Consider the following 14291-nt stretch of genomic DNA (forward strand, 5'->3'; position numbering starts at 1 on the left):
TCCAGTCAGATAGTGCATGATCTTACTGATATTGGCCTGTGTCATACATCTTTACATTTAGCTTTCTAATTTATTTAATAATTAGACAAAAAAAAAATGACAGTGGCTAGAGACTTACCATTCATTACCCTTTAATTCCTACACCAACTGTTTTCAAAATAGATATTTAATATCTCTGTTTTACTGATAGGGTAAATGGAGTCTCAGAGTAATGGAGGGATTGACTCTACATAGTAGATCTCATGAGTGATAAGGTTAGAATTTGCAACCAGGCCTGGGTGCCTCCAAAGGTCATTATTCCCCCATTATACTAAACAGTATTTACACTTGACTTGACCCTTGTGTGGAATTGAGAACCATTGCTTAAATGCAGTTTTCTTGTTGCAATTAAGACACTATTTAGTAGACATAATTTTTCAGTTTCCTCTGGGAATATGAAATTATGCATGTGTATTTCTTTCTGTATGTACATTTCCTTCTGCTCCAAGTGGTAATAGTGACAATTTATAGAGCAAGTGACATGCTGTAACTTTGTTATATAAGCAGAGTACCAAAATTTTTTATTAGGATTGCTTTTATAAGCTTGTCAGCTTCCAGAGAGTTCTTTGACTAATCTCTCCTGGATTTTGTGACTGTGCAAAAGTCAGCACGGTGCCCTTTTGCCATAGCGTGCAGTTTATTGTTGGTTTTTAAACACCTTCTTCTTTCGGAATGATTTCCATGAGCATGTTCTTGAGATTTGTATTTTTAGATACAGAATGAAGAATAAGGTGGGGGTGTATAAACAATGGGCAGTGACATAAAACCGAGGACAGAAGAAAGACAATAGGACAAATGCATGGTAACAGTTTTGCAGCTGAAAGCTTTCCCTATTGAAAGATAACCATGTGGGTGCTAAAAATAGCCTCTTGGTAATACAGTATCTTAAAGAGAATTCTGGGGACATTTTTACAACCTGGCACATTGTTAACACTTGGAAATTCATTCAGCAAATACAGGTATGTATGAATATGCACATATACACACATATACATATACATATGTGGGTACGGATATACATACACACACATATCCAAATGAACTTAACACCTAAGTTTTCTGCTTTGGTACAGACATTCTGTCATGTTAGAATAGAGAAAGAGAGAGAGAGATGCAAATGAGAACATACTATCTGAACACTATTTTCATGATCATTTTTCTTTGTCAGCTAACACTAAATGAAGTGAAAAGTCCTAACCATTCCCTATACACTGACTCCAAAAGCTAGATTCTTTTCAGTTGTGTTCTATATACTGTATATTAGAGAATGTATGCTTGGAATGAAACATTCCTCCTCTCAACAAACGTAGAATAATGGTGCCTTAGCCAGCAGTTAGACATTTCAGCCTAGATTTCTGTTATGAGAGCTTTGATTGGTTATTAAAAGAAATGAGTTCAGTCAAGCAAGCAAGGATATGGAATGTAAAACAGTGTCTTCTATGCCCAGCTGGCGTTGCCACTCAGCTTCTGTCTGTGTAGTTCTGCCAGTAGAACGGCTCTCTGACACCACCAAACACCTGTGTGCCCACAGCTCTCCTGCAGAACTCCTGAACGGTTATGTCTTTGTCTCACATACATAGACACCCTTCTCCCATGCAGAAGAAAAATAATATGTTTCATTTGCCTACCTGACAACAGAAAATATCTCCGTGGGATTACCTTTAAATATTACGCCCTTGGCTTTTTAAAAAAAGAAAGTTCCTATGAAGGATGCAGCTGGAGCTCTTTGAAGCAAATTTCAGGCATTATCCATATGCTGTTTGGTGCTTTCTGTGTGAAACACACAGCACCCATTAATTTGAGAATGAAGTTTCCAGAAGAGTTTCCTTTGATCAAATAACAAGAATATGTGTTCTCTGGAGATGTCTCCCTCGGCTCTTGGGAAGTACAGAGTAGAGGGCAGCACACAGCAGGGACCACCATTTCCAAAACACAAGGCACTTTCCTCTCCTCTCCTCTGATACGCTTTTTACTCTATGTTTTGAGAGACTTAATTCCTAAGTGACTTGGCCAAGTGGCCTAAAGATAGAACTTTTTGGCCTAAATGGGTCATGGAGGCAAACTGGGTAAAAATTATTCCACCTGTATGAAGGATAATCTCAAATTTAATCAATTAACATTTTTATTAGGTTCCTACCATTTGTCCAAATAGTTCCATAAAACATGGCAACCCAATCTTGGTTCTTTTTAAAAGGACTCCAGTATCCATTCCCTAAATGTCTAAGCTTTTTAATCTTGTTCATGTGGAGTTCGTACCATCTTCTTCCTCCAGTGTCATGAAAGCCTTCTAAACAAAGAGGTAAAGTGTTTGCCAGAAATACAGCTGAAAAGCTAGAACGCTGGAAGTGTTTCTTGGCTTTTTCTTAAATTTTGAATCACATGTTAGAAGATGTCTTCAAAATTGATTAGACGTTTTCTCCACCCAAATTACATACTTATTGGCCCTGTATTAATTCATGATTAGATTTAAGGTTGTTTGGCATAATGAATATTTTAATATTAGTGCTGTTTTAGGCATCATCTTTTATCAGGTTGCATATAATAGAAAAAATGTCTATCTTTAGCACTGCAAACATACAGTTTTATGCTTAGATATGAGGTGCTTGTTTCTGTGATTTTTGATCCTATGCTTGATGAGATATTTTTAAAGTTTGTATTCTTCAAAACAGCACAGCAGGAATCTGAAATATGGACTAATGTATTATATTTATAACTTTGTATGGTATAACTGAAATTCTCCATGAATAGCCTCTCATAAAAACCATAGAATATTAGAAGTGGAAGGAAGCTTGGCAGTCCTTCATTCCAACTTCCCACTTGGTTGCAGTAGAGATAATTCCGAATCCCCTGAAGGTATTAGTGCATAGAACCCGACACTATTTACCAGATTGGCCCAGCTACTATATAGAATGGAGTCAAACAATTACACCCCTTACTTTGATCTCTGTTCTCCTGCTAATCATGTCTGAAGAAGCCCAGATGCAAAATAGGGTAAAGAGAGCAGACACCTAACATTTCTTGAACAACATCTAAGTACAAAATGTTTTACTTATGTAATTGCACTCAATCCGCACAACAACTTAGAAAATTTACCAACATGGCTCTAAGCCTTGTTTTTTTTTTTGTTGGCAAATGGGGAAAATATTTCTTAACTCTGCTCGTCTGGTTAATAAATGTAGAAACGGAATTTTATTCTAGGTCTTTTTGAATCTAAAGCCCGTTGTTTTTCCTCCTCTCAAATATAATTGTAATTCACGGCAGTCACATCCACATTGACTTTTGGCTCCAATAATGTGAGTATAGGGACTGTATCTTAGGCACTATTGTTTACTAAGTGCTTAGTACGGTATCTGGTATGAACGCATGATTTATGGATACATGACTTTGAAGATTTGGGCAAACTGTAATGAGAGGTTGGACCATTATTCAGGTTTTCCCTACTGAATGCTGTTATCCAAGGTACCCCATGGAGATTTTGTATTTTCAGACGAAGATGATAGACTGAGCGTAAGGTAAAATTCTCTCTTGTATTTTGCTTCAGGCATATAGAATCCTAGATTAGGATTTAAATTTAGGGGGGAAAAAGGAACTCTTATGTGCTAGAAATAGAGAACCTATTGGAGAAGGTAGGCACTGAAGCCTTAGTTGCTGGGCTCTCACTGCCCAGGCAAGGTTAGCAACTGAAATCCCAGATTCCCTGCAAGGAAGGGAACTAGAACAGAGTCTCTGCATACATCCCACGGACACTTTTCTTGAACTTAATGGGAGCCACAATATCTCCTTTGGCCGACCTGGCCTAATAGCCAGAAGCAGGTATCGCAAACCCTTATTGTGGATGGTAAGATTTTTTGGCAAATTTCTCCTTTTGAGAGGAGTGCTTTCATCTAATCCATTCTTAGAGTGAAATTCCAGCACCCATTTTGAATTTCCACTTTACCATCTCTTCTTTTTACAAGGGAAGCCAGGCAGTTAAAGTTTATCATTAAAGTGTCTTTCTGTGGGATAAGTGGTGCTTGCAGGAAGGTGTGAATGTGAGTGTTGATAACATGTTGGAGTGAGTAGAGCTGCTTCCCTTAAATTACTATTTCATTTGTTTTATGGGCAGTTGGAGTTGGCCTTGTATTTGCTGACTCATTTTTAGCAATTGTGCAAGAAGTCCCAATATGCACCACCTCAGCTTGGTCTCTTTTTCAAAACTCCTTTTGAGTCCGTCATTGCTTTGTCATCTTTGGACACCCTGCCAACTCCTAACTACCCACAGTCTTTGTCTCACTTGCAACAAAAAGTGTTCCTTACAGATCAAGCTAGTGGTGTTGGTTCTAGTCCATAAAGGATTTATTGAGTATCTACCATGCACTGAGCTTAGGCCTAGGAAACATAAAAAGTAAGTAGGTCATTTTCTTCCCTCAGAAGACTGCATGATGTCAAGGATGTGCTCCTTCTTGAAAACCCCATCAACTTTTCACATTTTCCATGGAAGCTTCCAATGCCACGTGTGGAATGAGATGATTGCTATGGCTCAGACCTGGGAAATAGGCATGCCTCTGGACCAAGTGCCCTGTAGGCCCTTTACTCTGGGCATAGGCTAAAGTCAAGTAGCTTTCCTAAACTTACAAATCTGGCAACCTGCCATTCCCTGGAATGCATGAGAGTTGCCCACCCCTGTTGTTTCCCTACAAATTGCCTTACAGAAATCCCTCCCCTTTTTTGGCAAAGAATCACACTGCATTCTGGAGCAAGAATAAACATACTTTCCTAAGAGAGGACTCATAAAATAAATGCAAGACCAGCACCATAGATAAGGGCTTTCTGACCAGACTTGCTCGCTGGGAAAAATGGATGAAAGCAATGAGCACTGTCTGAGGAGGAATGCTTTGAGCTACCCTTGGATTTGAGGAGTGTGGATACCTAATGCATATATGGAAATTTTAGTGTCAGAATGTGAAAACAGCTAAGCTACAGGAAGCCAAATCATAACGGCTGTATTCTGAAACAGCACGCAGCTGTTCTTAACCATTATGTGGGTCCTAGACTCCTTGAGATACTCAACCCGGGGGAGGAATCTAATATAGACACAAAATTTTGTATATAACCTTAAGAAACTCACAGGTCACCCCTCCCCCATATGAAGAATGCTGCTTTATGCAATGGTCCTGGAGAAAGTATCAGAATGGTGTAATCTAGCTCATTTTAAAGATTTTTTTTCCTTCTGGAGCGAAATACAAGCTCTACTGTGATCTTTTCTGCAACAAAGACTGCAGTGGGAGCCTACTCAGCAAAGTCTCAGCAGATGATTTTTAGTTCAGAGTCTCTGAAATGATTCTAAATGTAAAACAACTTTCAGATACTGCAGCTAGTCGTTTGTTTCTTCTCATTATCCTATCCTAATGTCTTTGGGTTGTGAAAAATAAAACAGTCATGTTAATACAAATCTATGCACTGAAGAATAGGTGGAGATAGAGGTGCTGGGGGGAAAAAGAAGTAAATGGTAATAGATTTTATAGCATGCTCTGAAAAATATGAGACATTGTCACTTAGTGCTTTCCTCATTTGACAGGTAAAACCTTTGCAGTTCTGGAGAATTTTGATAGAATAAGGCTACACTCTTAGTTAAAAACAGAAATGAAAATATATCTAGTCTATATGGAAGAAGCAATATTCTTTTGATTGACTATTCACTAGCTTTCAAGTATAATAGACTAGAACAAGCTATATGGAAATGCCTTGAGGGAACACAGTGTTCCAGGCGGTGTGGTAGGATCTTGACTGCCTCTCAACTTCCCTTTACTCAACTGTCCAATGATAATGACCCCAGATTCCCTACAGTGCTCTTTGAAGAACAGAGAAACCAAAATATAAGTCTAGTCTTTAGGTTTCTTGTTCATTCAGTTGTTAAGCCATCTTATGTTTTCACCCAGAGAAACCTTTGTGGTGTATCTGAATTCTGCATCTCTCTCTATCCCCTATTATTTGTATTACTGCATTCTGGAGCTAGAAATAAGGCTAGGAATTTGGAAGCAATAACTCTGATATAAAGCCTTCTTCGTCTTTTTCAAAATTTGGTAATTTAAGATCAAACAGTTTCTTGATTTTGTTAGTACTGAAACCCTTGCCACACGCTGTAAGTGCCGGTGGGGTCTGGTCCCAGCAACGGTCTAACTGTCTGTTCCCTCCTCTCTGGTGCTCTAGTCACACTGGCTGCTTTCTGAGTTGGCCCAACAAGGCATGCCGCTTCCCATCTGAGGACAGTGCCTTCCTGTTCCTTGATGCTTGGCTTGGACGATTTCTTCTCATCTTATTCACCTGTTCAAATATCACCTGCTCAGAGAGATGCCCTCTATCCCTGTAGAGCAGCCCCTCTTGTTCACTCACATATCTCCTAATCTGTTTCCTTCATATAATTTATGGCTATCAGAAATCCTATGTTTTTTGTTTATTTATTGCCTGTCTTCTCCCTCTAAGATGATAACTGCATGAGAACGAAGACCTCACTGGGGACCCTGTGATTCAAAAATGTCTTTTTACGCACTAGGAGCCAGTAATCGTATGTTGAATGAATGAATGGGCTTTTTTCTCACACTGAGATGACAGGAAAATCAGGGGTTCTGACTTGTGATTCCAAACTGCTTGGAGATGTGTTCATAATAGTAAATGCTTACTTAGTAAGAGCAAAATGCCACACACATAGCTGATTAGATAGCTCAAGTACCTTATATATATTAACTCATTTAATTCCTATAATCCCCTGAGGGAGGTATTAGGAGTACTCCCATTATAAAGGCAAAAATTATAGTACAGGGAGGTACCACATGCAAAGTACTTGCATAAGCCTGCACAGGTAATAGGCTTAGAAGCAGATATTTGAGCCAGTGCTCTTTGTTACCTGATAGAAGGTGCCTGTGTGCCCAGCAGTCGGCTGAGAGCATCACAGCATGATGTCATTCAGTCCTGGCTTCTACACTGTAAGGCGGACACTGTTGTTATGGCTGTGCTCGGATGGGGAAAGTTTAGTGTGATGTGTCTAAGGTCCCACATTTGCTTAGTGATGGAAGAGGGGCCAGAATGTAGACAACACAGCTCAGAAATCTGTCATCTTAGGCGCTGCCTCAAATTACAAGGGTCCTTGCTATTGTTTGGAAAGAGGGATTAGTCTGCACACTCAAAGGGTCTCGGCTGGTGTAAAGAAGGGGTATCCATGACTAGACTGCAGATTCATAATGAATGTGGAACACTCTAATGCAGAGAAATGCACTGGAGAAAGTCATATATGACCTTTATTAGGTTGAGGTAATTTCCTTCTACTCCTAGTTTGTTGGGGTTTTTCTCTAGAAAGGGTGTTGAATTTTGTTAATTGCTTTTTCTGCCTCAATTCAGACAATTATGTGATTTTTTTGTCCTTTATACAATTAATGTGGTATATATCATATTAATTGATTTTCAAATGTCGAATAGTCCTTACAACCAAGGGATAAATTCTACTTGTTCACAGTATATGATCCTCTAAAGTTTTATGGGATTTGATTTGCCAGTATTTTGTTGAGGATTTTTGCATTCATACTCATCAGGGATATTGGCTTGTAGCGTTTTTTTCTTGTGGTTTATATATCAGTATAACCACTTGTCTGTAAGGAATAATATAGTTAGCTAAATATCCATTTCTTCAGAAAGAGTGTGAGAATAGGATTTAGAAAATTAATAACTGTGAAAGGTCAATTTTTGTTTCTAAAATGAACCAGGACAATTTTATATATATGTATTTATATATTACTAGGTTTCACTTTATATTGAGCTAAAATGCAGTGTGTAAAGTTTAACACAATGGTTTTTTGTTTTTTCTTTTTGAAACTTACTGGTTTTTTTTACACTGAGTGCTTCCTTAGGAACTCAGTTCTATCAGTGGCAAAGGCCATCTGTAGGGAAGATATGCTGTGGTAGCATGTGATCTAATTAGTATCAGTTCCATCTCCATAGGTAAGTGTTATTAGCCACACATGCAAAACCAATATGCTTACAAAAGGGGGAAGTAAATCCCTAGATGCCATGCATTGTTCAACAAAATATCCATGTGAAGGATTATGCTTGTATATGCAGAAATTCATCCTTTTTCGTTTGAAAAAACTCCCCAAGCCCACTGGGACCAGTTGATTCAGCAAGAAGCAAATGAGTCTGCCAATGTTCTTGAACTCTACGACCCCACCGTTTTCACAGAACTTGTATTACAAGTGCCCTTACATACACAATCCTTGTGATTCTACCCAAGCCTGTGTTTGATGCTCACAATTATCCAAATATGTGGGCAGGGGGGTGTTATTAATCACTTTACGAATGAGGAAATTGAGGTTAATAGGGCTGAAAGAGCTTGCCCAAGGTCAGGCAAATAGAGCCAGCATCTGAACCAAAGCCTCTGGACTCCCAAGTTACATACTTTGCTGCTGTCCACATCACTCCCTGGTCAAAGGGTGTCAGTGGTGACGCAATAGCTTCTTAGCATCTCTGCTGAAGATTTTCTTACTATCAGGTCTGCTTCTACAGGGTAGAACCCATGGGGCTTATAATGTAGTATCTTTTACTCACTGCTATGTGTATGTTGTTGTTTCATTGGGTTTCAGCCCTACCTACTTTAAGTCTTTGAAAACAGTAGTATTTGTGGGCCAGGACTAACATTATATGGTTTTCAGCTTTTTCAAACCTTATTACCTCTCGAACCTCTGGCAGCTTCTCCCTGCGCCCAGTGTGAAAGAAATAGGTGAGGATGGCATTTCATAGTGACTCTTACTTCTCTTCTTAGTGTCTGTGTGCTCTGGGATCCAGCAGAGACTTTTTCTCAAAGTCATTGTCCCTTTACACTTGGGCTTTCCCATTGCTCTCTATCTCTTAATGTTTCTTCCAGATTTTGAAACAGTTGCAAAATTTATTAATCATAAGCTTACCGAGGGAATGGAATTGACAGAGAGTTACTGAATTGGTTCAGTAACTTGAGCAGATCCTGCCTCTGAGCTCACTAGTTAAGAGATCAGGTGATTCAGCACAAAGTCAGCCAGCGAGCGCAGGCAGTGATGGAATGGTGGGCAGAGCTGGGTCAGTACTGGGCTGCCTGCTCTTCTGGAACCTGAAAGGCCTCTGGATGTCCTGCTGACTCTGTGGCAAGTGCAGAGGCCTGACCAGCAGAAGGCAGTAATTGCTTAACTTTCACCTGATTGGAAAGAATGAAGTTTACTCACAGGTACTGGCCCTACAGAACAAGTAGATGACTGGATATATATTTGAAGAATCAAGCTGTCCAAACAGAAGTAAAACATATTCCTATTGATGTGTGAAACGCAAATAAACTCAACCAGCCTCTCTTCTCATCATAGGCATATGAGTTGTGGACTTTCCCATACCCAAGGTCAGAATGCTGCCCCTGTGCCATGCTCTAGCTGTAGCTGTCATCCAGATCTTTATCTTCTCAGAAAATTGGGCGTTTGCCAAGAACATCAACTTCTATAATGTGAGGCCTCCTCTCGACCGTAAGTAGTAGTTGCCATCAAAGTCCATGACTGTGGGCTCAAAGTGATCCATCCCTTCAAGTCCATCTTCCCACCTATGGCTTTTCTGGAACATTTAGTCTTCACTACTTGCATGAAAAAGAGTAATTCATGGTGATGGAAGTTTTCTCCATTTCTTTAAAACGGTTTGGCTTCCTGCTGAAGTCTCAAAAGGGTTTTTGTTTCAAGGAATCTTTTGAACACTGTCCTGAAGGATGGCTTAGCAGAGGAAATTCAGTGTTCTTTGTTGATCTCTTCATTGGAAAAGTATACTGGCTATAGGAAGTTTCTGCATAAATGATATATTCTTTCCAATGGCCATTAACAATTTTGAAAACAGATTAATTAGCATGTTTGAAACTTGGAGGAAAATACTCCTTCATTTTCCTTTATATTATGCACAGATACTATTAGGAAAAGATTGTATAAAACTCAACTTTCCCACTAATAATTTTTAAATAAGCAAATATCTGTGTATATTACCTAGGATAATATGTATGAATATGTTGAATACATATTTTTGTGTAAAATGTGCTTGTATATATATATCATCTCCCTCCTTCTCTCTCTCCAGATAAGTAAAACTTTCCTGATACACTTAATTAGAAAGAAATTGTTATATATAAAAATTGTGTAGTATAAATGTGATGGCCTGTGATTCCTACACCTGAAGAGTTCTGGAAACATGACAAAAGCTTTTATTTAAAACTACACATTCCCAGATCCCTTTTTCAGAGATTCAGTAGTTAGGAAAGAGGGGATGGAAAATATTTTTTCTTTTCTTTGTCCCCACCCCACCCTCTTCTTTTAAAAAAGCTCTTCTGAGACTATGGATGCACAGCCAGGTCTGAGAACCATTGTCTTTTACTACTACTTAATGAGGTCTGTATTGTTATTGCTGTTTCTTTTGTGCTTTCTTTATTATTTAGGACTTTCAGTCATCTGTGTATGTACGTTTGTATACTACACACCCATATACACATGTATACCCCCCCACACCCTTTGAACTATCATTTATTTATACATTTCTAAATTGGTAGTGATTATATACTGATAGCCTAATGTATGGTATATAGTTTTATAAAGCCTAAGTTATCAGCAAAGTTAAAAAATTTTAAACTTGATACATTTTTGAGAGGAAAAAAAAGTAATATTTGATCAAGTTACTGGGGTGGTTTGGGGTTAACCTTGACTTTTGTCTATTTCATTCTCCCAAAAGGGGAGAATTAAAAGTTTTATGTAGAGCTTTATACCTTGGTCTATAAAGAAATGTCAACTTTATTATTCTTTTGACTACGTGCCCATTGAAATAACAAGACACAAGGTAGGGGGATAAAAAAGCATAAAGACAAAAAGAACATACTAATTACTTTCAATCCAGACTTCCAGCAGCTCGTAATTCTTCTTCACCATTCTGACTTGAGCAGAAGGGTCTGAAAATTACTATCATCCTTATTTTAAGTGTTATATTCCTGGCTGAGGTTTAATGTTGTGATAATTGACATCTATCAAATGAGATTATTTGACTGAAGTTAAATGTAACCATAATGGAAGTGCACGTGGATGGCAACCAGCATGATCTGATGTGCCAAGAACTCTACTAGATATTTTTATTGCAACCTCCTGTTTCACCCTAACTATACCTCTTCAAGTCATGGGGATCTTCATTGTCATTATTATTGTAAAAATTATTATTTCTTATCAGGTAAAAAAATCACACAACTAATTCAAGCCCAGGTTAATCTGACTCCAGTTCTTTGCAGGGATGATGCTCTATCCACACGTTGGTTCCAGTACTGGCACCACCCTTGCCCATCGCCTCGATCTCCTCTTAGTTCCAAGTTATAAATTATAATAGAGCAATACTGTGGCTCTTTCAAAATGGCTTGTGGAATCACTTCCATTACTCTGTGGTAGATAATCATAAGTGAGATGTTTTTTAAAAGGGAATAAAGAAAATGCCCCTAAGTCTGGCAGCTAAGTCCAGCTCCCTGGAAACAGAAACTCTTAAGGATGATGGTGTATACATTTTATTTGAGCTAATAAAAGTTGCTAGTTTTCTGCTATATTTGATGTTTAAAACTTTTAATCTTTTTTAACCTTTCTGTTTCACTGTGCATTTTTCTCTAAAGCTACGCCATTTCCAAACAGCTTCAAGTGTTTTACCTGTGAAAATTCAGGGGATAATTATAACTGCAATCGATGGGCAGAAGACAAATGGTGTCCACAAAGTAAGTGTGCTGAGTTTGGAAGGTACTTTTTTGTTCACACCTCATTTAGATCTCTCTTGACTGGCCATGAGCAGAAGTATCTTATGTAATGGCTGACGATGTTCTTTGGAAACGAGAGATTTCTTTGAAGGGAATATTCAGACCTCAGACAACTGCTTGGAGTAGAAGTCATAGCTTCGAAACTGAAGGTATAGCTTCAATTTGTAGCTGTGTGTGCCTAGAGGAAGAATTTCTCAAATAGCATTTACTAGGCAGAACAAATAGACCACAATGTTGACTGAGGCATTCTAAGAATCTCAGAAATGCCTGATGATACTTCTAGAAAATTTATACTGACTAAAGCAAAAAAAAAAAGGTTTCTGTACTCATGAGATACATTGCTGCTCATTAATTCACTGGACAAATGTTTGAGGATCTTTTTAGTTTGTTTAGTTGACTGATACCTAGTACCCAATCCAGTGCCTGGCCCATATTAGGCACTCAGTAAATATTTGTTGACAGAATGAATGGATACCTTTGATTAACCAGTCAGGGAAATCTCTGAGGAACATACATTTGGTCTAAGACCTGAATTACCAAAACAAGCCAGCCATGTGGAGATCTGTAGGAAGAGAATGCCAAGAGGGAACAGTGAATGCAAAGGCTGTAAGAGGCAAGACGTGGCCTCTTCAGCAAATGAGAAGAAGGCTGGTGGGGGAGGATTAGTGGGAGGTAGAGAAAGGATCTGCTGGGCATCAGGACCAGGACATGCAGAGTCTTCTGTTTCTGATAGTTTGGATTTCATTACAAATGTATTGGAAGGCAGTAGGAGGTTTTAAGCTAGGGGAGTGCAAGATGTGCTCTCAAATATTGCTCTGGCTGCTGTGTAGAGAATGGATGGCTGGGGGTAAGAGTGGAAGGGGACACCAAGTGGGGTCTTTCTTTGTCTTCAGGCAGGAGAAGATGGTGACTTGGATTTGGGAGGTAGGAATAGGGGGATGAGAGGTTGCATAACTGTATATAGACTTGGAGGTAAAGCAGACAGCTTGTGCTGATAGATGACTTGAAACTGAAAAACCTCTACTGAGAACTATAAGGAGGTCAGACAATTCAGATTTTAGGATGTACTGTTTTTTAATGTTTTCCAATGTAAAAGGCCAAACAAAGTCTTCCAGAGTTAGAGATTACCCATTTGGGTCTAGTATTCCCTTGAATCTTTTGGAAATTTCCATATCACATTATGTATAGCAGTGAAATAAAATAGTCTTAACCCTTCCAGTTAAAGCCAGTATGTAGACTGATAAGCAGTACACATGGGAGATCTCTACTGGGCCTGAGAATCTTGTGTCATCAATTAGCACAAACGGTTGTGACATCTTTTTGGACAGTATTTTATTTCTTTTCAAGAAAATTAGCTATCAAAATACTTTTTCTTGAGGTTCTTTTACATTTCAGTGGAGCGATCGACCTTAAACTGTGTGCGAGCTTGTGAGTACAAGTGCATGCCTGAGTATATGCATTTGGGGATTTGTTTCTGCATCCCCCATAGGACCTCATCTTAGTTATTTCAAAGTTTTTGAGGTTGACTGATGCTTCCCTTTACTAACTTATTTCAGAGGGTGGGTATATTCACAACTATGTGCTTAAAATTCCCCTGAAAACTGGGTGGTAAGGGTTAGAATGGTGGTAGATCATGGCATTGATGTCCAATTTCTTGTGCCTCATCTTCATTCTTTTGAATTGTACCAAAACACTCTTCCTGCTATGTCTAAGCATAATGCTCCAATTTGTCATTCATTAATCAAAACCATTTTTTAATGGGAACAAGCATGGATAACTTCTGGGTTTTAGAATTTCACCTCTGTTGAAACGCTAACCAAAAGAGGGAAGCTGCACCTTCCCAGCACCAAGAAAATGCCAGAGGTGGGAAGGGTGAAGAAGGGCAGCTCTTCCACATCCACTCTGAAAAACTTGACCCTTAGAGAGATCGACAGGGAATGACCTGACGTTCTTGCTTGTGCACCAGTCAGGCCCCAGAGATACTAACCATCTGGAAGTCTCACCGAGGGTAAATTTCTAACTTCTCGTCTGTCATTACTTAGGGGAGTGACTGTGGACCATTTCTCGGGGCAAACAGGCCTGCAGTTATGGTTCTCTTGCCATCGCAGGTTTCCTTCCACCTTCCACAGCTTTACTTCTGTGGTCTGTGGGTGTGGTTAAAAGAGGCTTTCTGTGTAACAGGATGTGACAAGAATGATATTTCTTATTTTCTTTGCCCTTGCTTTTATTCGGACTTTCTGGGGCTGCTTTAGCATGTGTGATATTTTATATGAACACACGCAGCTACCAAATTTTCCATTCTCCTTTGCTTGGAGTATAAACTGAAATGCCTTCCTGAACACTTAGTGGTTCCCCTTCTTTCTGATTCCAGAGATCTGCTGCTCTTAGAGAGCAAGGCACAGCACCAGCTGGATTTATACTAAGTATACGGAAAGGCAGAATAGTGTTCTGGTGA

At 39.0% G+C, this 14291-nt stretch overlaps 1 protein-coding gene across 4 annotated transcripts in view; it reads left to right on the top strand.

Moving 5' to 3' along the window:
* The window catches only part of LYPD6B (LY6/PLAUR domain containing 6B), a 172801-nt gene that overhangs the window by 155040 nt on the left and 3470 nt on the right, over positions 1-14291 (top strand). For all 4 annotated transcript variants that reach the window (XM_036995878.2, XM_017673548.3, XM_073241415.1 and 1 more), the window contains 2 exons: positions 9396-9548; positions 11699-11797. In XM_036995878.2, the coding sequence (XP_036851773.1) occupies positions 9434-9548; positions 11699-11797 (214 nt within the window). In that variant the 5' untranslated portion in view covers positions 9396-9433. The remainder of the gene's footprint in view (positions 1-9395; positions 9549-11698; positions 11798-14291) is intronic.

The sequence above is a fragment of the Manis javanica genome, chromosome 7 (genome assembly GCF_040802235.1).
Source record: "Manis javanica isolate MJ-LG chromosome 7, MJ_LKY, whole genome shotgun sequence".
Classification (NCBI taxonomy): domain Eukaryota; kingdom Metazoa; phylum Chordata; class Mammalia; order Pholidota; family Manidae; genus Manis; species Manis javanica.